The sequence below is a fragment of the Chiloscyllium punctatum genome, chromosome 41 (genome assembly GCF_047496795.1).
Source record: "Chiloscyllium punctatum isolate Juve2018m chromosome 41, sChiPun1.3, whole genome shotgun sequence".
NCBI classification, from domain to species: Eukaryota; Metazoa; Chordata; class Chondrichthyes; order Orectolobiformes; family Hemiscylliidae; genus Chiloscyllium; species Chiloscyllium punctatum.
Genome location: NC_092779.1, coordinates 17,516,819 through 17,538,695, shown reverse-complemented (window position 1 = coordinate 17,538,695; position 21,877 = coordinate 17,516,819). Strand labels below are relative to the sequence as shown.

Below are 21,877 nucleotides of genomic sequence, written 5' to 3'. Positions count from 1 at the left end.
TGAAGGTGATAGGTCAGGGAGGGAGGATGGAGTGGATAGCTGGAAAAGCAGAGGAAATGACCTGGGAGTGGCAGTGGGAGAGGGACTCCCTGAGATTCTTGTAGAGAGAGAAGGGAACCTTTGTGAGTGGATGCCTGCCTTGAAGAAGTTTTCCTCCTCTCACTATAAGAATCTCAGGGAGTCCCTCTCCTACTGCAACTCCCAGGTCATTTCCTCTGCTCTGAAGCTCTTCTACCAGGCCCTGAAACAGACTCCGCTCGGCCCTCCCTCCCTGACCTATCACCTTCATCCCCTCCCCCACTCACCTATTGTACTCTATGCTACTTTCTTCCCACCCCCACCCTCCTCTCATTTATCTCTCCACCCTTCAGGCTCTCTGCCTGTATTCCTGATGAAGGGCTTTTGCCCGAAATGTCGATTCTCCTGCTCCTCGGATGCTGCCTGAACTGCTGTACTTTTCCAGCATCTGCAGTCATTGTTTTTACCTTGTACTAGCCTGCACCACTTCCTCTGGCAGCTCAGTCCACACATGCACCACCCTCTGCATGGAAACTTTGCCCCTTAGGTCCCTTTTATATCTTTCCCCTCTCACCCTAAACCTTTGCCCTCTAGTTCTGGACTCCCCCACCCCAGGGAAAATACCTTGTCTATTAACCCTCTCTATGCCCCTCTTGATTTCGTAGATTCTGGAAGTCTGGTACAATGACAGAAACTGCTGGACAACAAAACTCAGCGGATTGGGGAAGTTTAGAATCCAGTGTTCCTCTTTCTGGACCTAACACATTAATTTTGATTTCTGGGTTTCTCCAACAATGTCTGCTTTTGTTGCAGACCGTCAGCATCCTCTGGTTTTATATCATCTGTTCTGAAAGGATTCAATTCTCTATTGAAGTGCCTTCTCTCGTCTGTAACTTGTTCTCCACAGGCTGTCGCTGTAATTTCCGGCCAGACTTTCACCAGAAACCCGGGGAGGTGGGCTGTGCCTGTGGGGAACATGCTGCAGTTTTGTCGCCGACCTTTGTACAAAGTTCTGGTCCCAGCCCCACTCTGCAAAGGCTGGGGTTCCCTCATGTGCAGGTAAACATCAAAGCGAAATACCGACCATTTCTGCAGTTTCAGGAACTGAGTCATTTCGCTCCCCGAGTCAACGCCAACCCAGTTTTCTGGAGCTACACTTAATACTTAGGGGGGGACTGTAGGGGTTAATCTAGCGCTTGGTGGCTTGTTTTCTGCATTCGCAGTATGAGCTGACCACATCCTGCGGAATCCCCCTGTGTGTATGTGTGCGTTAACCTTAAAAGACCATTTTCTAGATTAGTGGTGCTGGAAGAGCACAGCAGTTCAGGCAGCATCCAGCATCTGCAGTCATTGTTTTTACCTTAAAAGACCATTCATTGCTCTTTCAGTTTAACGTAGCACATAGCATTATGATCAATCTTGCCTGACTTTCCCAAAGTGCAGTGCCTGCAGAGTTTTCCGTGACCGGGAAGTGAATCAGTGGCTGGATTTCTGCCAGATTAGATAAATGCTTTAACGGTGAATAAGCTCGAAGCTGCCCAGCGGTGTGCAGCTCCAGCCCTTGGGGTTGGGGACAGTTTGTTTGACAAAGGCGGGTTGCTTGATGCCGGAAAGAGAGCCCATTGCAACAACAACAACTGCCTTTATTTGTGTGGCACCTCGAAAAGCGCCGCCCAAAGAGCAATTGCAACACCGAGCGCAGCCTCGCGAAACAAACTCAGGTCAAGAGGCAACCAAAAGTCGAAGTTTGACCTGAGGTGGAGTGGTGCTGGGGGAGATTTGGGGGGGAATTTGTAAGCACAGACACCAATGGTGGGAGAGATTCATATCTGGGATTCACAAGAAGTCAGGATTTTTTTTAATTTCAAAAATATACTTTATTCATAAATGATTTGATGGTCTGTACATTGGATCATGCCATACATATGTCCATATTTACAAACACAGATTCGACTTTATCCTTGTCCTTTACAATCCTGTGCATTTTTCAATCTTGTATATATACATATATTTGGCTGAGGCATCAGCAGAGCCCAAAAAAAACCGTCTGTATGGGCCCCCTGTCACAAGAAGTCAGGAATGTTAGAAGTGCAGATTCCTCGGGGATGCAGATGAGGAGCTGACGAGAAGTGAATGAACCTGTTATACTGGTGCACGTATAAAGGGAAATACGTGTGAGAGATATATGCACATACATAAGTGAGGAGAGTATATGGATGATGAGTGAGGAGGATGTCTAGAGAGAGATGATAAGTGGGAAGTGTGTGTACCTGTATCTACAGGAGTGATAAGTGAGGAGTGGGAGTTCAATTTCCTCACCCCCTGAGGTTACCGGGAAGGTCCCACCTTCTCAACAGCACCCCTCACTGGAGGCAGGGTCACCCTCAGGTTAAACCACCACCAGTTGTCTCTGTCTAACGAGAAACAAAAACAAAACCCCTGCAGATGCTGGAATCCAAGGCAACCAAGCAGGAGGCTGGAAGAACACAGAAAGCCAGGCAGCATCAGGAGGTAGAAAATTCAATGTTTTGGATGTAATCTTTCTTCAGAAGTGAGAAGGATTACACCCGAAACATTGACTTCTCCCCCTCCTGATGCTACCTGGCTTGCTGTGTTCTTCCAGCCTCCTGCTCCACTGACTAATGAGAGAGCAGTTCAATGCTCCTCTGGGACTATTGGTGACTTTACATATTAAAACAACAAGAGAAATGAAGTTAGAGATTATGTGCGTGTTTGCCGCTAATAGTATTTGTAGTCTTCAACATTTCTTGGGGTTAAAGATGATTTGAGTGTTTTGAAGTGTGAATCAACTGAAACTGGAATTTTCTATTGAACCCAGCAGCAAACTTACCGGGATGCCCACAATGAGTCACCGTTTAGTAATGACAATTAGCAGAGTCACTAATTTACAGGAAGTGAGTAATCTGAATTGATTAATCTGAATTCTGGAGCCCTGGCTCATGCTTCTAGGATCATTGGTACGTTTCTAACTGCCTCATAACTTGTCCAGTCTCTCTTCCTTATGTTCTGATTTGTTGCTCATCTTCCTAAGCCAACACAGTACAATACCAACATCTTAGTTTTGGAGGAGAATTGGCAGACAAAAAGAACATACTAGATTCATTACTTTTCATCTTTTCCACTCAAGATTGCTCACCACTCCCCCACCCTTGTTTCTTCCTAAATCCCCCTCAGTTCCCCTCCGAACTCACCTCCTGGTGGTGAGGAGCCCCCACTTCCTTAACCCTATTTCCATGACGCTGCAGCCCACAAGACTCCTTCAAATAAAACAAAGAACCGTCAAACTGGAAATCTGAAACAAAAACAGAAATTGTTGGAGAAACTCAGCAGGTCTGGCGGCATCTGTGGAGAGAGAAAGCAGGGTTCACCTTTTGGGTCCATTCCATTCCTCAGTGACTGCCTCTGGCTCAGACTCACTCCACATAACATTCCAGCTGAGAGTTTTATCCTTTGAGTTTTGAATCCACCCAGGGTCACAGGTAGCTCCATGATGTACAACGTTCCTCCGACAGCTCTTCTCATCACATCCTGGGATCCACACTCTGTGCCACCATTTTGGTAGGGGTAACAGTAAAAAGAGCTGTTACTTGAATGGTACAAAGTTGCTGCTGTGCAGAGGGACCTGGGTGCCCTTGTGCATGAATCACAGAAAGTTGGTCTGCAGGTACAACAGCTACTTAAGAAGGCAAGTGGAAAATTGTCTTTCATTGCTAAAGGGATTGAGTTTAAAAGCAGAGATATTATGATCCAGCTATACAAGGTGCTGGTGAGGCCATACCTGGAGTACTGTGGGCAGTTTTGGTCTCCTTACTTGAGAAAGGATGAACTGGCACTAGAGGGGGTGCAGAGGAGGTTCACTAGCTTGATTCTGGAGTTGAGGGTTTGGATTATGAGGAAAGACTTGAATAGACTGGGATTATATTCATTAGAATTTACAAGAATGAGGGGCGCTCTTATAGAAATATATAAAATTATGAAGGGAGTAGATAGAATAGAAGTAGAGAGGATGTTTCCACTGGTAGGTGAAACTAGGACACAAGGGCATAGCCTCAAAATTGGGTGGAACAGATTTAGGGCTGAATTAAGAAGGAACTTCTTCACCCAGAGGGTTGTTAATTCATGGAATTCCCTGCCCAGAGAAGTAGTTGCGGTTTCCTCATTGAATTTTAAAGCTAAGATCGATAATATTTTGAACAGTAAAGCAATTGCAGGTGATGGTGAGAGGGTGGGAGAGAGAGTGGAGCTGAAGCCACGAAAAGACCAGCCATGATCTTATTGAAAGGTGGAGCAGGTTCGAAGGGCCAGATGGCCTACTCCTGCTCTTCGTTCTTATGTTCTTGTATGCATTCGCTCAACCTCTCTCTCCATCAGCAGCATTTCACACAGGCTCAGAACTGGCCAGCCCCCCAGTTCTGCTTCATCCTCCAGCTCGTACGACATTCTAACAAGAAACTTTTTCTCTCCCTTTCATGCACTAAGGACTGCAAGTAGCAACAACTCAGAGATATCCAAGGCCCTCTGGAACCTTCCTCCCCTCACCTTCCCTCTGTCACTGTGCCTTCTCACAATCCCACCTCTTCATGGGTATTTGCTATCCCATCTCACCTTCCACAGTGATGCTAAATGTTCTGTACTCCACAAAGGTCTTAGTTTGATCCCTTTGCACTCTCACCTCAATGAATTTATGGTGCGGCTCTACATCCGTCACCTTCACTTCTGTGCCCATTTCTTTGGACAAGACTCCTCTCCCTGTCCCACAGACCCCTTCTCCCACCTCCAACACTCAGCCTCCATCTGTACTCCTCCTGGCCTTTTACAACTCAATCTGTCCATTGAGAATTGTTTAATTTCTTTTTTATTTAGAATCCCTACAGTATGGAAACAGGCCCTTCGGCCCAACAAGTCCACACCGACCCTCCGAAGAGTAACCCACTAAATCCATTCCCCTACTCTATTATCCGATATTTACTCCTGACCAAGACCAGGGAAGTTTTGCAACTCTAAAAGGCATTAGTGAGACCACACCTGGAGTATTATGAACACTTTTGATTCTCTTACTTGAGCAGGGATGTAGTTGCATTGGAGTCAGTTCAGAGGACACCCATGAATGAATTTTTAAAAATGCATGAGTTGTTTTTAAAATGTGCAAAATGGAACATACTGATTTTAAATTTATTTTTATTCCAGCACAATCATCTCTGCAAAGAAGGAAATTAATGGGGTCCACCTCCACTATCAACAAACAGGGAAGGGGAATCATGCTCTCCTGCTGCTCCCTGGAGCACTGGGTACGTTTACATAGTGATCACCTATTGATTTGATTTTACACACTGCAGGGTTACAATTTAATAGAAGTTACGCTTAAATTGGTCAGGTTAGTTGAAGCTATTTCAAATCTAATGATTCTTCTACTTATGGCACACTATTAGAAAGTCTATAATGATGCTTCAACAACAACACTCACTTGCATTTATGTAACATTATTAACATGTGTCTTATTTTAGAATAATGTTTGCAATTTTAGTACTTGTTAGAATGGGTTATGGTCTGGAGTTTTCAGAAATTCAGAGCGCCTATTAATAATTCAACTTTGCATTTTAACTTTTCAGTTCAGAGTTGGCTGTCTGTTGTATTATGACACAGATTCCAGATCACACAGGCATATCCCTCTAAGGCAGTTACATGACATCACAGCATTGTGACATTCCAGAAAGATACCCAACTTGGTGGTCACTCTCTGCGTGTAATTGAGTAAATGTAGTTAGTTATGTGTGTGTAATGTGTATTGATATCAGTAAACACAGGGCCTAGCTGATACATTAGCCCTTTCATGAAGACATTTGGTACGCTTGCCTTTATTGGTCAGTGCACTGAGTACAGAAGTTGGGACTGGAAAAGCTCGGCAGGTCTGGCAGCATCTGTGGAGAGAAATCAGAGTTAACGTTTCATTAAGTTAACTGAAGTTCTGAGGAAGGGTCACTGGACTTGAAATGTTATCTCTGCTTTCTCTCCACAGATGCTTGCCAGACCTGCCGAGCTTTTCCAGCAATTTCTGTTTTTGCTTCTGATTTCTAGCATCCACAGTTCTTTCAGTTTTTATGAAGGAAGATAAGACGGTGTTTTGACCTCACCTGGAAGATGGTGTTCCTTTCTGGCAGTACACTTTAAGAAGGCTGTGAAGGGCTTGGAGAGGATAGTGAGATGTTTATGAGAATGGTGCAAGGGATAAGGGCTTTAGTTTTGTGAAAAGCCTGGAGAAACTGGGTTTGTTTGTCTTAAAGGAGAGAAGATTAGGAGAAAGTTTAACAGAAGCATTCAAAATCTTGATGGCTTTTGGTAGAGTAAATTAGAAAAATATACTGTTTCCAGCAGCAGAAGGGTAAATAAGCAAGGGACGCAGATTTAAAGGGATTGGGTAAAGAAGACAGAGGTGATCTGAGAAAATGTTTGTTTTTACCCTGGGGACTGATGTGGTCAGGAAGGCCCTGCCTGAAAGAAGATAGAAGCAGATTCAATGGAAATATTCAAAAGAGAGTTGGATAATAAGCAGAAAGGCTGCAGTGAAAGAGGGAGTGTTGTGTAGACTTGGGAAAGCCAATAGAAATTAGAATTTATCATGAGGGGAATTGAATACAGAAGTAGGGAAGTGGTGCTTCAGTTGTAAAGGGGACTGGTGAGACACTCCTGGAGAACAGTGCTCAGTATTGGCCACATTATTTGAGGAACAAAGTAAATGTGTTGAAAGCAGCTGAGGGAATGTTTATCAGACTAATACCTGGAGTGGACATATTGTCCTATGAGAAAAGGTTGGGCAATTCAGGCTTGGATTAGCTGGAGCTTAGAAGAGGAAGAGGTGACTTGTTTGAAATATGCAAGATCCTGACAGACTAGATGTTAAGAAGTTGTCTGCTTTATGGGAGAATTTAGAACTTGGATAGTTGGGGGGGGGAGGTGGAGTGGAGGTCACCTACTAAAAAGAGCGAGGAGGCAAAATGTTTTCTTTTAGGGTCATGCATCTTTGGAATCCTGTTCCTGAAGAGGTAGGTGATGGAGGCAGAGTCATAGAGACCTCCAGCATGGAGACAGGCCCATGCCGACCAAAACGTCTGTCCACACTCAACCCATTCCCTGCACTCAGCCCATATCCTTCTGAACCTTTCCTATATCCGTATTTGTCCAAATGTCATTTAAATGTTGTTAATGTACCCGCCTCAGCCACATCCACTGGCAGTCTTGGATGTGTTTAAGGCAAAGGTAAATAGATTTTTGTCAAGCAAGGAGGTGAAAGATTATCAAGAGGGGGGTGGAAATGTGGATTGGAAACTATAATCAGATCAGCCTTCATCTGGCTGAATGGTGGCATGGCCTTATGGGGCTGAATGGCCTACTCCAGCCCTGTTCCTATGATTTGATAGCTCTGTCAAAGAGCTAGTACAAGTGCAATAGGCAGAATAGCCTCCTTCCTTACATACTTAGTGTCAATGTTTGTACAACGGGGTACCTACTGGCTGCTGGCTGGACAGCAGACTAGGTTTCCGTAACATCGGAGCAAATTACTGCAGATGCTGAAATCTGAAAACAATAAATGCTGGTGATCCCGGCAGGTCAGGCAGCATCCATGGAGAGAGAGTGAGCTAATGTTTCGAGTCTGGATGACTCTTGCGCTCTCCCCATGGATGCTGCCTGACCCACTGCGATCTCCAGCATTTGTTGTTTTCTGACTAGGTTTCCATCTCCCAAACATCCGTCGAAAAAACCCTGCCACTCTCCGTGGAATTAGTAAGGAACGGGCAGACCTTATAGAGTCATAGAGATGTACAGAATGAAAACAGACCCTTCGGTCCAACCCGTTCTCTCCCTCTGTCTCTCTCACAGGAAGCAGTCAGACTGACTTTGGGCCTCAGCTTGAGTCTCTGAACAAGGAACGTTTCACGGTTGTTGCCTGGGACCCGCGGGGCTACGGGCGCTCCATCCCTCCACAGCGAGAGTTCCCTTTGGATTTTTTTCACACGGATGCAAGGGATGCTGTGGATTTAATGCAGGTGAGCACGGAGAAAATATATCCCAAAACTTCCACTGCTGCAGTTTCTGCAACCACATAGTTAGCCTCACCTGAAAAGAGCTAGCTTTGAATTTTCGGTGGAATCAGTAACCCTGTTAACATTCGTGAAGTGAGACCAAACAGCTTTCTCCACAGCTTTTGCCTTGTGTCTACTCAGCCATGTTTAATCTAAAGGGTCAACATAAAATTAAAATAACAAGATAAATCAGAAAAAAAATATGAAAAATAATTGCTTATAAAATTGAGTTAAAAATCACACAACATAGGTTATAATCCAACGGGTTTGTTGGGAAGCGGTAGCTGGTGATATGTGATTTTTTTAACATTGTACACCCCAGTCCAACACCAGCATCTCCAAATTATAAAATTGAGGCTCATTTCAAAGAATGTATTAGAATGGTTTTGTATTCTTAGCAACAAAATCTTTTGACTTACGACAGGATATGGGCGGACAGTGAGTCTGATGGTGTGTTGCCTCCCAGGTGCCAGAGTCAGGGATGTCTTGGATCGAGTCTACAGGATTCTCAAGGGGGAGGGAGGGCAGCGTGGTACACACCGGTAGGGAAAGGGAAGAGGACTTGAAAAGAGAATTTAGGGAGTTAGGTTGGAAACTAGAAAGCAGGACGAGCAGAGTGGTAATCTCAGGATTACTGTGAGTGCCAAGTGGTAGTGAGGCTAGGAATAGAGAACGATGCAGATGAACACCTGGCTTCAGGGCTGGTATAGGAGGGATGGATTCAGATGTGTGGACCATTGAGATACCTTCTGGGGAAGGTGGGACCTGTACAAGGAGGTCAGGTTGCACCTTGGCGGGAGGTTTGCTCGAGCTCTTCGGGAGAGTTTAAACTAGATTGGTAAGGGGGTGGAAACCTGAGCTATGGATCAGATGATGGGGCAGATGGTGAACAGGCAAATGCAGTGTGCAGAGAGTCTGTGAGGTGGGATAGGCAATCAGTGTGATGGGTTGAAGTGTGTCTATTTTAATGCAAGAAGCATCAGGAATAAGGGTGAAAAACTCAGAACATGGATCAGTACTCGGAAGTATGATGTTGTGGCCATTACGGAGACTTGGATATCACAGGGGCAGGAATGGTTGTTGGATGTTCGAGAGTTTAGATGTTTCAAAAAGGATTGGTGGGGTGGGGGGAGAAGGTAAAAGAGGTGCAGGAGTGGCAATGCTAATCACGGATAGTAGCACACCTCCAGAAAGGGAGATCATCGAAAAGGGTTTGTCGACATGGCATGGGTGGAAGTCAGAAATAGGAAAGGAACAGTCACTTTATTGGGAGTTTTCTGCAGACCCCCCAGTAGCAACAGAGACATGGAGGAGCAGTTTGGGAGGCAGATTGTGGAAAAGTGCAGAAGTAACAAGGTTGTTGTCATGGGTGACTTTAACTTCCCTAATATTGATTGGAATCTACTGAGTTCAAATAGTTTCAATGGAGCAGTTTTTGTCAGGCGTGTCCAGGAAGAGTTCCTGATGCAATATGTAGGTAGGCCGACTAGAGGGGAGGCCATATTGGATTTGGTGCTTGACAACAAACCATGCCAGGTGTCAGATCTCTCAGTTGGAGAGCATTTCGGGGATAGTGATGACAATTCCATGGCCTTTACCATACTCATGGCGAAGGATAGGAGCTGTCAGTATGGAAAAATATTTAGTTGGGTGAGGGGGAATTACAATGCTATTAAGCAGGAACTGGGGCACCTAAATTGGCGACAGATGTTCTCAGGGAAATGCACAACAGACATGTGGAGGTTGTTAAGGAAGCACTTGCTGATAGTGCTGGACAGGTTTGTTCCACTGAGGTGAGGAAGGGATAGTTGGGTGAAAGAACCTTCAGTGACAAGGGATGTAGAACATCTAGTCAAGAGGAAGAAGAAAGCTTACTTAAGGTAGAGGAGGCAAGGATCAGACAGGACTCCAGAGGGTTACAAGGTGGCCAGGAAGGAACTGAAGAATGGATTTAGGAGAATTAGAAAGGGGCATGAAAAAGCTTTAGCAGGTAGGATTAAGGAAAACCCTGAGGCGTTCTACTGTTACGTGAGCAGCCAGTAAATAATCTAACCCACATCATTAGACTGTGGCCCCTTGGTTCTGGAATCCCCAGTCATTAGGAGTGCCTTCCTGTGTTTACCCTGTCTAGACCTGTTAGAACTTTGTAAGGTTCCTATGAGACAATTCTTCTAACCTCCAGTGAAAAAAATCCTAAGCGATCCAGTCTCTCTTCCTACGTCAGTCCTGACATCCCTGGAATCAGTCTTGAAAACCTTTGTTGCACTCCCTCCATAGCCAGAACATTCTTCCTCAGATAAGGGAGACCAAAGCTGCTCACAGTACTCCAGGTCTGGTCTCAACAATACCCTGTATAATTGCAGCAAGACATCCATTTTGAACCTCTACTTGAATTCTCTCACTATGAAGGCCATTTGCTTTTTTCATCACCTGCATGCTTACTGCAAACCATGGGCATGGTACCTGCATGGGCCTGCACCATGTCTGCCTCTGTGTAGGATTTGAGGAAGAGTCCCTCTTCTGTATCTACGCACCCTGCTCACTCTCAGTGACGGGTGTCAGGATGCCCAAGTCTCGTTGCCCGATCTATTTCCATTCAGAGAATAATCTGCCTTCCTGATTTTGCTAGCAGAGTGGATGACCTCACATTTATCTACATTACATTTCATCTGATCACTCACTCAACTTGTCCAAATCACAATGAAGCATCTGGAACATACTTGGAGATCACCCTCCCGCCCAGCTTTGGGTCATCTGCAAACTTGGAAATTTTATATTTAGATTAGATTCTCTACAGTGTGGAAATAGGCCATTTGGCCCATACCTCCACACCGACCCTCCAAAGAGTAACCCACCCAGACCTATTTCCCCTCTGATGAATGCACCTAACACTATGGGTAATTTAGCATGGCCAATTCACCTGACCTGCACATCTTTGGATTGTGGGAGGAAACTGGAGCACCCAGAGGAAACCCACGCAGACACGGGCAGAATGTGCAAACTCCACACAGATAGTCGCCCAAGGCGGGAATAGAACCTGGGTCCCTGCCATTATGAGGCAGCAGTGCTAACCACTGAACCACCTTGCCGCCCACAAAGTTCCCTAATCTAAATCATTAATATATATTGTGAATAGTTGAGGTCCAAGTGATAATCCCTGCAGTATCCCATTAATGTCTGCTACTCTGAAAAGCACTCCTTTATTCCTAAACTTTGTTTCCTGCCTGCCAAGCAGTTCTTTATCCATGTCAGTACACTACCCCAAATCCCATGTGGTTTAATGTTACATGTTAATCTCTTATGTGGGTCCTTATCGAAAGCCATGTGAAAGTCCAGGCTCCCCCTTATCAACTCTACTAATTACATCCTCAAAACATTCCAGTATATTTGTCAAGCACGGTTTTCCTGTTTGGGATATCCACATCCCGTACTCTGTCTGAACTCTAATCACTTGAATGCTACTGTAAACATGCTTCTCTGATGTATCCCATTAACTTGTTATTAGCCCAGACACTGATGTGCCTGTGAATGTAATGTTTGCATATAATAGTCAGTTGCAATAGACGTCTGTTGGATTCTTCAATATCGACACCCAGTTTTTCATGTTGCAAGAGATAATGTAAGTCTCCTGCATCGGATAAAACAGTCTAAAAGTCAAATTGGAGACAATCAATGATTTCAAAAGGAAATTGAAGGGGCACTCACTGAAATATATCTACCTAGGTCTGGAGTAAAGAGCAAGGGGAGGAGACTGACTGGGTTGCAGTACAGAGATCCAGTGATGCTCAACAGGCTGACTGTACCATAAAGACTGTATCATAAATCAGGTCATTCTTCCAGGCACTGCACTTCAAGAACTTTTCCCTCCTGGGTTGGAGTGACGGTGGAATAACCGCTCTAATTGCTGCCTCAAAATATCCAGGCCTCGTTCACAAATTGGTCGTATGGGGTGCAAATGCTTCTGTAACTCAAGAAGACATAAAACTTTACAACGGTAAGTGCGACAGCAAACTGGTGTGGGTTCTGGAAAACTGAAACAAAAACTAAAAGTTGCAAGAAATACTGAGCAGGTCGGGTAGCACTCATGGGCAGTTTACAACACCCAAGTGAAGGGGACAGACCAGGCCTTGGTTTAACATCTCATCTAAAGTAGGGGTCTTCAATGAGTGCAGCACTCCCTCCGTGCTATACTGGAGTGTCAGCCTGGATTTATTTTGTGTGCGAACCCTGAAGTGAGAATTGGGACTCTGAGGTGAGACTGCTGTCCACTGAACCTCAGCTGATCTGATGTGTTTGACCTTTTTCCTTTTTGTTGAGCATGTTCTCAATGCAGGTGAGACCAGGAACTGGGTGGACTAAGGGGTAAAATCCAAGTCTTGCTTTCCCTAACCACTCGCTCTGTTCCCCAAACTTTCCACGGCTGTCCAGTATGAAGCCAGATAAATTTATAAATGTTGAGTACGTACCATTGCATTGCTTTTCATCATAAAGTTACACTTAGCCCTCAGTCATAAATGTGCAGTCGGCAAAAGTGAGGACTGCAGATGCTGGAGATCAGAGTCTAGATTGGAGTGGAAAAGCACAGCAGGTCAGGCAGCTCTTCATCAGCCCTCCTGATGAAGGGCTTTTGCCCGAAGCATCGATTTTCCTGCTCCTCACATGCTGCCTAACCTGCTGTTTTTTCCAGCACCACTCTAATCTAGACATAAATGTGTGGTATTCAGGCCACTGTTATAAGACTTGTATAAAATACCATTGCCTCAGCTTAGTAACTGCGAAGACTTTTTTTCCTCATTGTGTGGGAATGTTGGGTATTAGGTTTGTTCTCTGAGTAGTTTGACCATAAAACTCCATGGGAGTTATCCCAAGAAACGTTCTCCAGCCATAATGATATTAAAGGGCAGAAGCTTTTTGATAATTGGAGCAGGAGCCGGATGGTGAAATATCCCTCCAGATTCCACCCTCGTGATTCATTTACAGAATGCAGCGGTCTTCCCTCTTAACCAACCACTGGGTCCCAGCTGCCTCACTCTATAAGTGCTCTAAGTACTTTGTTATGTTTAAAAATTCTTGGAGAGAAGATGGCTAAGATGGGATCAGATAGAACATTTCGAAATCATCAGGTTGGATAGAATAGATAGGGAGAAACTGTTCCTGCCTGTAAAATGACCAAGATTTAATGTGATGTGAGAAAAACAAATTCTTAGAACAATGGTGGGGGTCTGGTAGTGTGGAGGAGGTAAGTTCAATTCATACATTCAAGAGGGAAATGGATAATTGTTTCCATTTTAATAATATGCAGCAGTGTGGGGTAAAGGCAGGAGAAAGGCACTGAGGCCCTATGTGCACTTGGACAGCTGATGCAAACTTTTCTATGCCATGTGATTCTGTGATATTGTTACCACTATAACTTTCTCTGGGGATTTCCCTGATTTTCTAACGGGGAACCTGGCGGAATTGCCTCAGATTTCCCTGTTACTTTGTGGTCGTGTTGTAACCTCTGCAGTCAGCACATTAACTCTCACCTGCCCTGTTTGTTTCTAGCTGTTCGAGATGTCTCGAGGTGGAGTGAGAACATGAGGAAGCCCATGGTGGAGATGTACGGGGCAGAGTATTTTGCCAAGACCTGGGCTGCCTGGATAGATGGCATGATTCAAACTGAGAAAGAAAGAAACGGTGAGATCAGTGTGGGAAATGAGGAATTTGTCAGATCAGAAAACACTCATATATCAATTGCAAAAGTTGTGGAGACTGCAGATGCTGGAAATCTGAAATAAATGCAGAAAGCCCTGGAACTGCTTAGCAGGCCAGGCGGTGCCTGTGGAGGGAAAGTTAGGGATTTAAGTCTGAACGCAGGAGAGTTTCTGGGAGGGAAGAGAGCCTGAGGAATCTTCTGGCTACCAAGCAACTGATTGGCCGGCTGCCCCATCTACCTTTCTGACAGAATGGTGAGTCTAAAGCAGGACACTCCCCCGCCTGGAGCCAAAGGCCTATCAAAGATGGCACTTTCAGAACTTATTCATGCCACGGTAGGGATTGATAAAGTTAAAAATCACACAACACCAGGTTATAGTCCAACAGGTTTATTTGGAAGCACTAGCTTTCAAAGTGCTGCTTCTTCGTCAGGTGGGTGTGGAGCGGAATCATAAGGCACAGATTGCACTGTCATGGAATGTCATATTAAACAAATTTAGCTTAAGTCTTCTATCATCTAGAATGATTTGGAGGTGCCAAGTTTGGTACTCATGGGGATGGCTTCAACCAGGACCTTGGGTTCCTGTCACAGTACAGGTGACCCCACTGCACTACACACACACACACACACACACACACACACTCCTACAGACCTGTATACTCGCACAGACCCTCTCTCATACACAAGCTCTCTCTATGCTCGCAGGTGCACTCCTACACTCACACGTGTATGCACGCCTTCTCACCCTATTACACTTACACTCATACACATACACACACGGTCTCTCGCAGACACTTATACCCCACTGCCACACACACAACCACATGCATGCACACTCACACACATAAATTGTGGTGAATTTTACATGCAGAATTACATTTTTATTTTGCTCAAAAACTGCATGAATCCATGTGAGATTCTGTAAATCCCTTTTTTAGATTAGAATCAGTCTGAACGTTGGGGCAGACAGTCTCACACCTCACACCTACATTGCATTATCTGGACCGACATGGCACCTATTGTTAAAGTGGAAGACACGACATGGTTCCGCCTCGGAACACTTCAACCCCAGGGCATCAATGTGGACTTCAACAGTTTCCTCATTTCCCCTTCCCTTACCTCACCCTAGTTCTAAACTTCCAGCTCAGTAACTGTCCCAATGACTTGTCCGGACTTGTCCTACCTGCCTATCTCCTTTTCTACCTATCCACTCCACCCTCTCCTCCTGGACCTATCACCTTCATCCCCTCCCCCACTCACCCATTGTACTCTATGCTACTTTCTCCCCACCCTTCTCTAGCTTATCTCTCCACGCTTCAGGCTCACTGCCTTTATTCCTGATGAAGGGCTTTTGCCCGAAACGTTGATTTCGAAGCTCCTTGGATGCTGCCTGAACTGCTGTGCTCTTCCAGCACCACTAATCCAGAACCTATTGTTAAAGTTCACTTGAGAATGTAATTTTTAAAATGTTCTGGGATTTACATATGAAAGAACTGAAACCAACATGGTTATTCTAAAAGATGGGAGACTTAACAAACAATCCAGGTCTTTTTCAAGATATAATTTCAGTTACATCACACTGTAAACTTTTGCTATAAATTCTGTGTCTTACGATCTTATCCTCCACAACCACCTGATGAAGGAGCAGTGCTCCGAAAGTTAATGCTTCCAAATAAACCTGTTGGACTATAACCTGGTGTTGTGTGATTTGAATCTATCAGAATGATCATGTTAGTTTTGGTTCCTTCATATGTAAATCCCAGAACTTTTTTAAAGTTATATTCTGCAGTTTTAATGCAGTTTTTGAGCAAAATAAAATGTAATTCTGTAAGTACAAATTCAACCCACAAATGTTTATGTGTGTGCGTGCCGGGGAGACCAAGTGGGTGGGTATGGGGGCGGGGCGGGGCGGTGTATGTGTGAGCAGTAGGGGTTGCTATCCTCATGGAGGTGTGCGCTGGGACAGTGATGGGTCATTCCAGTCAGGTCTCTGGTGGGGGGAAGGCAGGGAGTGGATAAAAAGGTAGTTATTGACCCTCAGAGGCCACATTTTTACTCCAGGTGCAGTTCCTCAGTGGTGCACAAATTAATGTGGATTGAGAGACCCCTCATTCTAGTTGACTGGTTGGGGAGGCCTACACTTTCTTATCCTGCCTGGAGCTAAAGTAGTTGGATACAGAAAGAAAGGGAGAAAAATGACAGGCAAGAGTAAAAGTAGATTTTTGAAAAGTAAACTAAATCGACATTTAAGATTTTTGAAATGTCCAAGAACAATTTTTCACCTGTAGGACTGAGAATCTGCAGTTTTAAATTGTTCATTTTCTGGGCAGGATAATTGATCGGCCTTGCGTTAATAATTGTTACTAAAATGAATGGATAATTATCATAATTAAGTATCTGTGGTGAGTTTAATTGTCAAATTTGCAAATTAACCATAAAAATAAATGTGAGGTAGAAGATCAGATATTGTTACAAAAAGGTGTAAGAACTCAATTTGTGGTAAAGGAATTTTCAATAATCCCCAAGGACACCGGGATAGTAAAAGGACAAGGAACTGGGGAAGAATTTGTTTAGAAGGGAATAATTCTGGTCTCCCTCTTATGGGAAGGATGTTGTGAAACTTGAAAGTGTTCAGAAAAGATTTACAAGGATGTTGCCAGGCTTGGAGGATTTGAGCTATAGGGAGAGGCTGAATAGGCTGGGGCTGTTTTCCCTGGAGCATAGAGGCTATGGGGTGACCTTATAGAGGTTTATAAAATCATGAGGGGCATGGATAGAATAAATAGACAGGGTATTTTCCCAGGGGTGGGGGAGTCCAGAAATAGAGGCCATAGGTTTAGGGTGAGAGGGGAAAAATTTAAAAGGGACTGAAGGGGCAACTTTTTAACACAGAGGATGGTGCGTGTATGGAATGAGCTGCCAGAGGAAGTGGTGGAGGCTGGTACAATTACAACATTTAAAAGGCATCTGGCTTGGGTATAAGAATAGGAAGGGTTTAGAAGGATATGGGGCAAATGCTGTAAAATGGGTCTAGATTAGGTTAGGATATGTGGTCAGCATGAACGAGTTGGACTGAAGGGTCTGTTTCCACGCTGTACATCACTCTGACTCTACTTATGACTCTAAGAGATGACTTCCCTGATTAAGATGTCTCCTGCTGGACGTGGAAGGGAATGAAGCAAATGGATTCAGAGAGCCCTCTGCAGTCACGATGGGCTGAATGGCCTTCATCTGTGCTCTAATAATTCTGTGATTGTGTGAGGCAAATATAGGAATGATCCAATTACCTTGGCAAGCTGTGAAGATTTGCAATTCGCAGCACGCTTTTCCATATGTGCCATTAACTGGTCTATCACTGTTTGAATTAGTTTCAGCCTTGTACATCTTTCTCATTCAGGTCCTGAGTGACCTGATGAGCCATTGAAACATTTTCACCTTTTGTAGAGGAAGAGATTGTTTGAAATCCAGAGCAATGAATGGGCAGTTACATAATAGGCTTGTAGGTCTATGTGGGAAGAACAGGATCTCACCCTAAAGAGTCAGCATTTGCTAAGTGTTCTTGCTCTGTATTTCCCTGATTTTATTATTACAGCTTTGTCGAGGATAAAGCAAATGTAGAACAAGATGAAAAGATGTGATATTTTGATTCATTTTGAATGCACTGGAACCTGTACAGCATGAGTACTTTTTTTTAAACAAATTCTGACTTGTCATCCGACAAATGTCCCCTTGGTTCCTATGTGTTTCGATTGTAGGCAATATTTGTAAAGATCTTATTCCACAAATCAAATGCCCTACACTCATCATTCATGGAGAGAAAGACCCAATGGTGCCACGATCTCATCCAGACTACCTGCACAAGCACATCAAAGGCTCCAGGTGAGGGAATGTTTGGTGTATTGTTGATTGAAAAGAAAGTGGGAATGCTTCATAGAAAATCGGCAAGAGTGGTACAGTAACAGGAAACTTGCTCTGTTTGCAGTCTGCATGGGACAAACATAGGATGTAATTCAGAAGTATTTAACTTTACTCTCTTTTCGCACTTGGAACAAATTACAGGTTATCATTACTGTTTATTCGGTATCAAGAGCACACAAATGTACATTAAAACTGAACAGGACTCATTCTATTTGCAGAGGAATTGAAAATGCGATGGGTTCTATTACAGATGATAATCCTGGGGAGAAAATGGCAGCTAGTCTCACAGTTTGAAGGAAGACAAAGGCTTTGACTGTCCTTCCCAGTTTGTATCATATTGAGTGGAAAATGCCCAAGCAGACCTGAAACAGCACCCCCTTCTGGCATTCAGTGTTACCATGAACAATGAGGAGCAAGATCATGGCGAGGTTTTGATAGAAGAAATACAGAGAAAGCACTCCCATTAACTAGAGAGTTTTTCAGGCTTCTCTTAAAGTTAACATGCACATTCAGTTGGCAGTTAGGAAGGTAAATGCAATGTTAGTATTCATTTCTAAAGCGCTACAACACAAGAGCAGAGATGTTCTGCTGAAACTGTGTAAGGCTGAAGTCAGGCAGTATTTGGAATATTATGAGCAATTTCTGGCCCATCTCTAAGAAAGATTGTGTTGACCTTTGAGGGGGTCCAGAGGAGATTTACAAGCATGATCCTGGAGACAAGGGCTTGGTTGAGGGGTGTACTCAATGGAGTTTAAAAGGATGAGGGGGATCTGATTGGAACTTACAGAATGCTGAGAGACCGGGCTGGTGTGGATATGGAGAAGATATTTCCACTTATAGGAGTGACTAGGACCCTAGGCCTCAGAATGAATGGCCTACACTTTAGAACTGAGATGAAGAGGCATTTTTCTCAGCCAGAGGGTGGTGAATCTGTGAAACTTATTGCCACAGTAAACTGTGGAAGCCAAGTCATTAAGTGTATTTAAGACAGAAATAGATAGGTTCTGGTTTGGCAAAGGGATTAAGGGTTATGCAGAAAAGGCAGGAGAATAAGGTTGAGAAATGTATCAGCCATGATCGAATGGTGGAACAGACTTGATGAGCCAAATGGCCTAATTCTGCTCCTATATCTTACGGTTGTGTGGTCTTAACCAGTGGATGCAGATTTATGTTAATTAGCAACAGAAAATGGGTAGATTAGAATACCTTTTCTCTGCATTGAGTTGCTAAGGTATGGAATATATTGCTTGAGAAGCTGGTGGTAGCAGATTCAATAGTAACTTGCTGTATAAGATTTTGAGTATTACTTATCGAATAGTGCAATATAGTCACTACTTGTCCCATACATTTACACAGTGTTAATATTTATTTTACTCGTGTAATTGAGAAAAGGAGAGATTATATGGGGCAATTACGCCAATTATTGTTCATTGTTCATTGTTAGAGACATACCTGCAAGGAGTATTTATGAGGAATTTGGGACTTTTATATAATTACCTTTTATAATCCAAAGTTTACAGGACCTCCTTTCACATTCAGCGTTTCTAACTTGTGTTTCTTTACTTCTTGGTCTACAGACTGCACCTGATGGCAAAAGGCAAACACAACTTGCATTTGCGGTTTGCTAAGGAATTTAACAGTCTTGTGGAAGAGTTTTTAATATCATGAGAATGACAGTTGTGCGTTTATGCACCATCACACCTCTGAAACTGATACACAGCCAAGAAAAGCAAATGGGGTCTGTCTAACACACAGAGCGCTCTTGAACTAAAGGCAGATATAATTTGTGCAATTGTACAGACCACTATTTAAATAAATACACATTAAAAATCAGTTTTGCCATTTAGTCTTCAAGGTGGTCAATTATTGACTTTCCCAGTGTAAATTGTGCAACTTCAGTATTGGTGTGTCCTGAACATTATCCCCCTAAATGTAACCCCACTTCCAGGCTTGAATACAGGCACAGTCCCTTGGTCAGATGCGAGAGTATGGAGCATGGGATTGGGCCGGGGGTAGGGGTGGGAGCTGTAGAAGATCTACGGTAACAGTGGGGAGCAGCCATTGCTGTCTCAGAGCTAGGGACTCAAACATACCACCTCACGACTCTACTGGGGGGGGTCTCCCCTCAATTTGGTTAGCCCTGTTTTATGCATATATGCACATCATTAGAACAACAGAATCATACAGCACAGAAACAGACCCTTCATAACAACTTGTCCATGGTTCCCCATATTATTCTCGTCCCATTTGTCTACAATGGGGCCATATCTCTCTAAGCCCTTCCTATTCATGCACCTGTCCAAACGTCTTTTAAATGTTATACAGGTGGATGTAAAAGGCCATTGCTTTGGAAGGGCTTTTCCCCACTGTCCTGTTGCAGTCATTCCTATTGTCTGAGCAAACTGGCACTGACACCCGAGGTGGTATCATGTCACTTAGCTCACTGCTGACTACAGGGGGTTGCTGTGTTTCCCACAAAGTGATCAGACTGACAGAAACATTTCATTTGTGTATGGCACTTTGCGATGCACTGTGGTTGCAAAAGGGGCAATATAAACACAAGCTATTATGGACCTCTGCTGTACAGTGCAGCCTGTACTGTGCGTTTTGGACTCTGACCATGGTAGTAAAAGTTCCCAGCCCTTCCAATTTTGAATGTCTCAGCCCTTCCCTTCCTGATGTGATCCCTTCCAGGGCATCCTTCAAGACCAGCTCTCACTTGCCTTCCCCAATTATTCTTGACGTATCCCACTTTCCCTGGGATGTCTCTCTGGTTAATGCATCGATGCTACTGTGGACAAATTCTGCAAAGCAATGGCAAATATACACAGCCAAATGTGATTTTTATTCACGGGAAGCATCCTGAGTATGAATGAAAATTATTAACTCCTCCGTGTTGGGGATATGGATTTAAATTCTACTATAGGTACTATTCTGAGTTGACACTACCTTGATTTTAGTTTTCATCCTCTCTGTAACCCCTGCTTGATCCACAACCATCCAAGATCCCTGCATTTCCCAGTTCTCTTTGCTCCACTATTTGCAGCCGAGTACTGAGGCATTCTATTTAAATAATCATCCAACGTAAGAGGGTTATGGGAAAAACACATATACGCACATCATTAGAACAACAGATTCATACAGCACAGAAACAGACCCTCATTGGCAGATCTGGTGCATTCATGAGGGGACAAATGGCCTCTTCTCCACTGTAACACTTCTGTGATACTGTCTTTAGCTGCTCAGCATCCCAGCTTTTGATACTCCCTTTTTAACTCCCCCTCCTCCCAGATGCTCCGTCAGACCTCTCTCTTTGACCAAACATTCGGTCACCTGCCCCAGTATCACTGTCATGTGACTGGGCAGCAAACACGATCTAATAGTTAGAACTCTTTGTTTTCTGTGTCCTTTGACTTATTGTAGTCATGTGTACTGAAGTACAGTGAAAAGCTTTGTTTGCGAACAGTACAGACAGATCATAGCAAGCACAGACATACGGATCATAGGGTGCTTAGACAGAGTGAGGCACCCAGGTTACAGGAGGGTCGCAAATCAAGATCAACATTATATGAAGCTAGAGAATCCATTCATCAGTCTAATAGAGGCAGGGAAAAAACTGTTCTTGAATCTGCTGTTCAAGCCTCTGTATCTTCTGCCTGACAAAAGGTGTTGTAGGAGAGCACTGCCAGATGGAGTGTCTATGATGATGTTGGCAGCCTTTCCACAGCAACAAGAGTGTAAATGGAGTCCATGGATGGAATTAGCTCGATAGTCACATACTCACAGGAGTACAGTGACAAGTTTACAAGTCACCACTTATGGTGCCATCTTAGGTACCCAGGTACATATTCTTGAGGACAAATTCTTGGGAAAAAGTTCAGAAGATAAAGGAATAAAGAGTCCAGCATTACAGATCTTCAAAAGTACAAAATCAAGGTTAGAAAAATAAAGAGATAAAAAGTTCAAAATAACAGTCCTTCCACAATAACATGATAAAGAGAAAAAAATGTAAATAGAGAATTTAAGACAAAGTCCATATTACAGCTCTGGACTTGAGGACTCAACCCCCTCACAAACACACACCGAGCAGTGGCTGCTATGAAACACCTTGGGACGTTTTACAATGTTTAAAGGTGCTACTTGAATG

General features: G+C 43.9%; 2 protein-coding genes across 3 annotated transcripts in view; one reads left to right on the top strand and one right to left on the bottom strand.

Moving 5' to 3' along the window:
- LOC140464888 (serpin B6-like) overlaps positions 1-1,479 on the bottom strand; it is a 56,954-nt gene extending 55,475 nt beyond the window's left edge. The window contains exon 1 of one of the 2 annotated variants that reach the window (XM_072560471.1): positions 1,379-1,479. The gene's annotated coding sequence lies outside the window, so the exon portion shown is untranslated. Of the gene's footprint in view, positions 1-1,102; positions 1,160-1,378 lie in introns of those variants that run through there. The other variant, XM_072560470.1, reaches the window with a different exon arrangement.
- On the top strand, positions 932-19,572 carry bphl (biphenyl hydrolase like). Its single transcript, XM_072560474.1, has 7 exons — positions 932-1,077; positions 5,227-5,327; positions 7,915-8,081; positions 11,958-12,111; positions 13,662-13,793; positions 17,568-17,691; positions 19,308-19,572. Exons 1-7 carry the CDS (start codon positions 995-997, stop codon positions 19,396-19,398), a joined length of 852 nt encoding a protein of 283 aa, XP_072416575.1. The 5' UTR covers positions 932-994; the 3' UTR covers positions 19,399-19,572.
- Positions 19,573-21,877: the final 2,305 nt, after the last annotated feature.

Excerpts from the sequence above, each read along its gene's own strand:
- bphl (XM_072560474.1), top strand. The coding sequence starts at position 995 with ATGCTGCAGTTTTGTCGCCGACCTTTGTACAAAGTTCTGGTCCCAGCC. Across the intron at positions 1,078-5,226 it reads TGGGGTTCCCTCATGTGCAG|CACAATCATCTCTGCAAAGA; the intron begins GTAAACATCAAA and ends TTTTTATTCCAG. Across the intron at positions 5,328-7,914 it reads GCTGCTCCCTGGAGCACTGG|GAAGCAGTCAGACTGACTTT; the intron begins GTACGTTTACAT and ends TCTCTCTCACAG.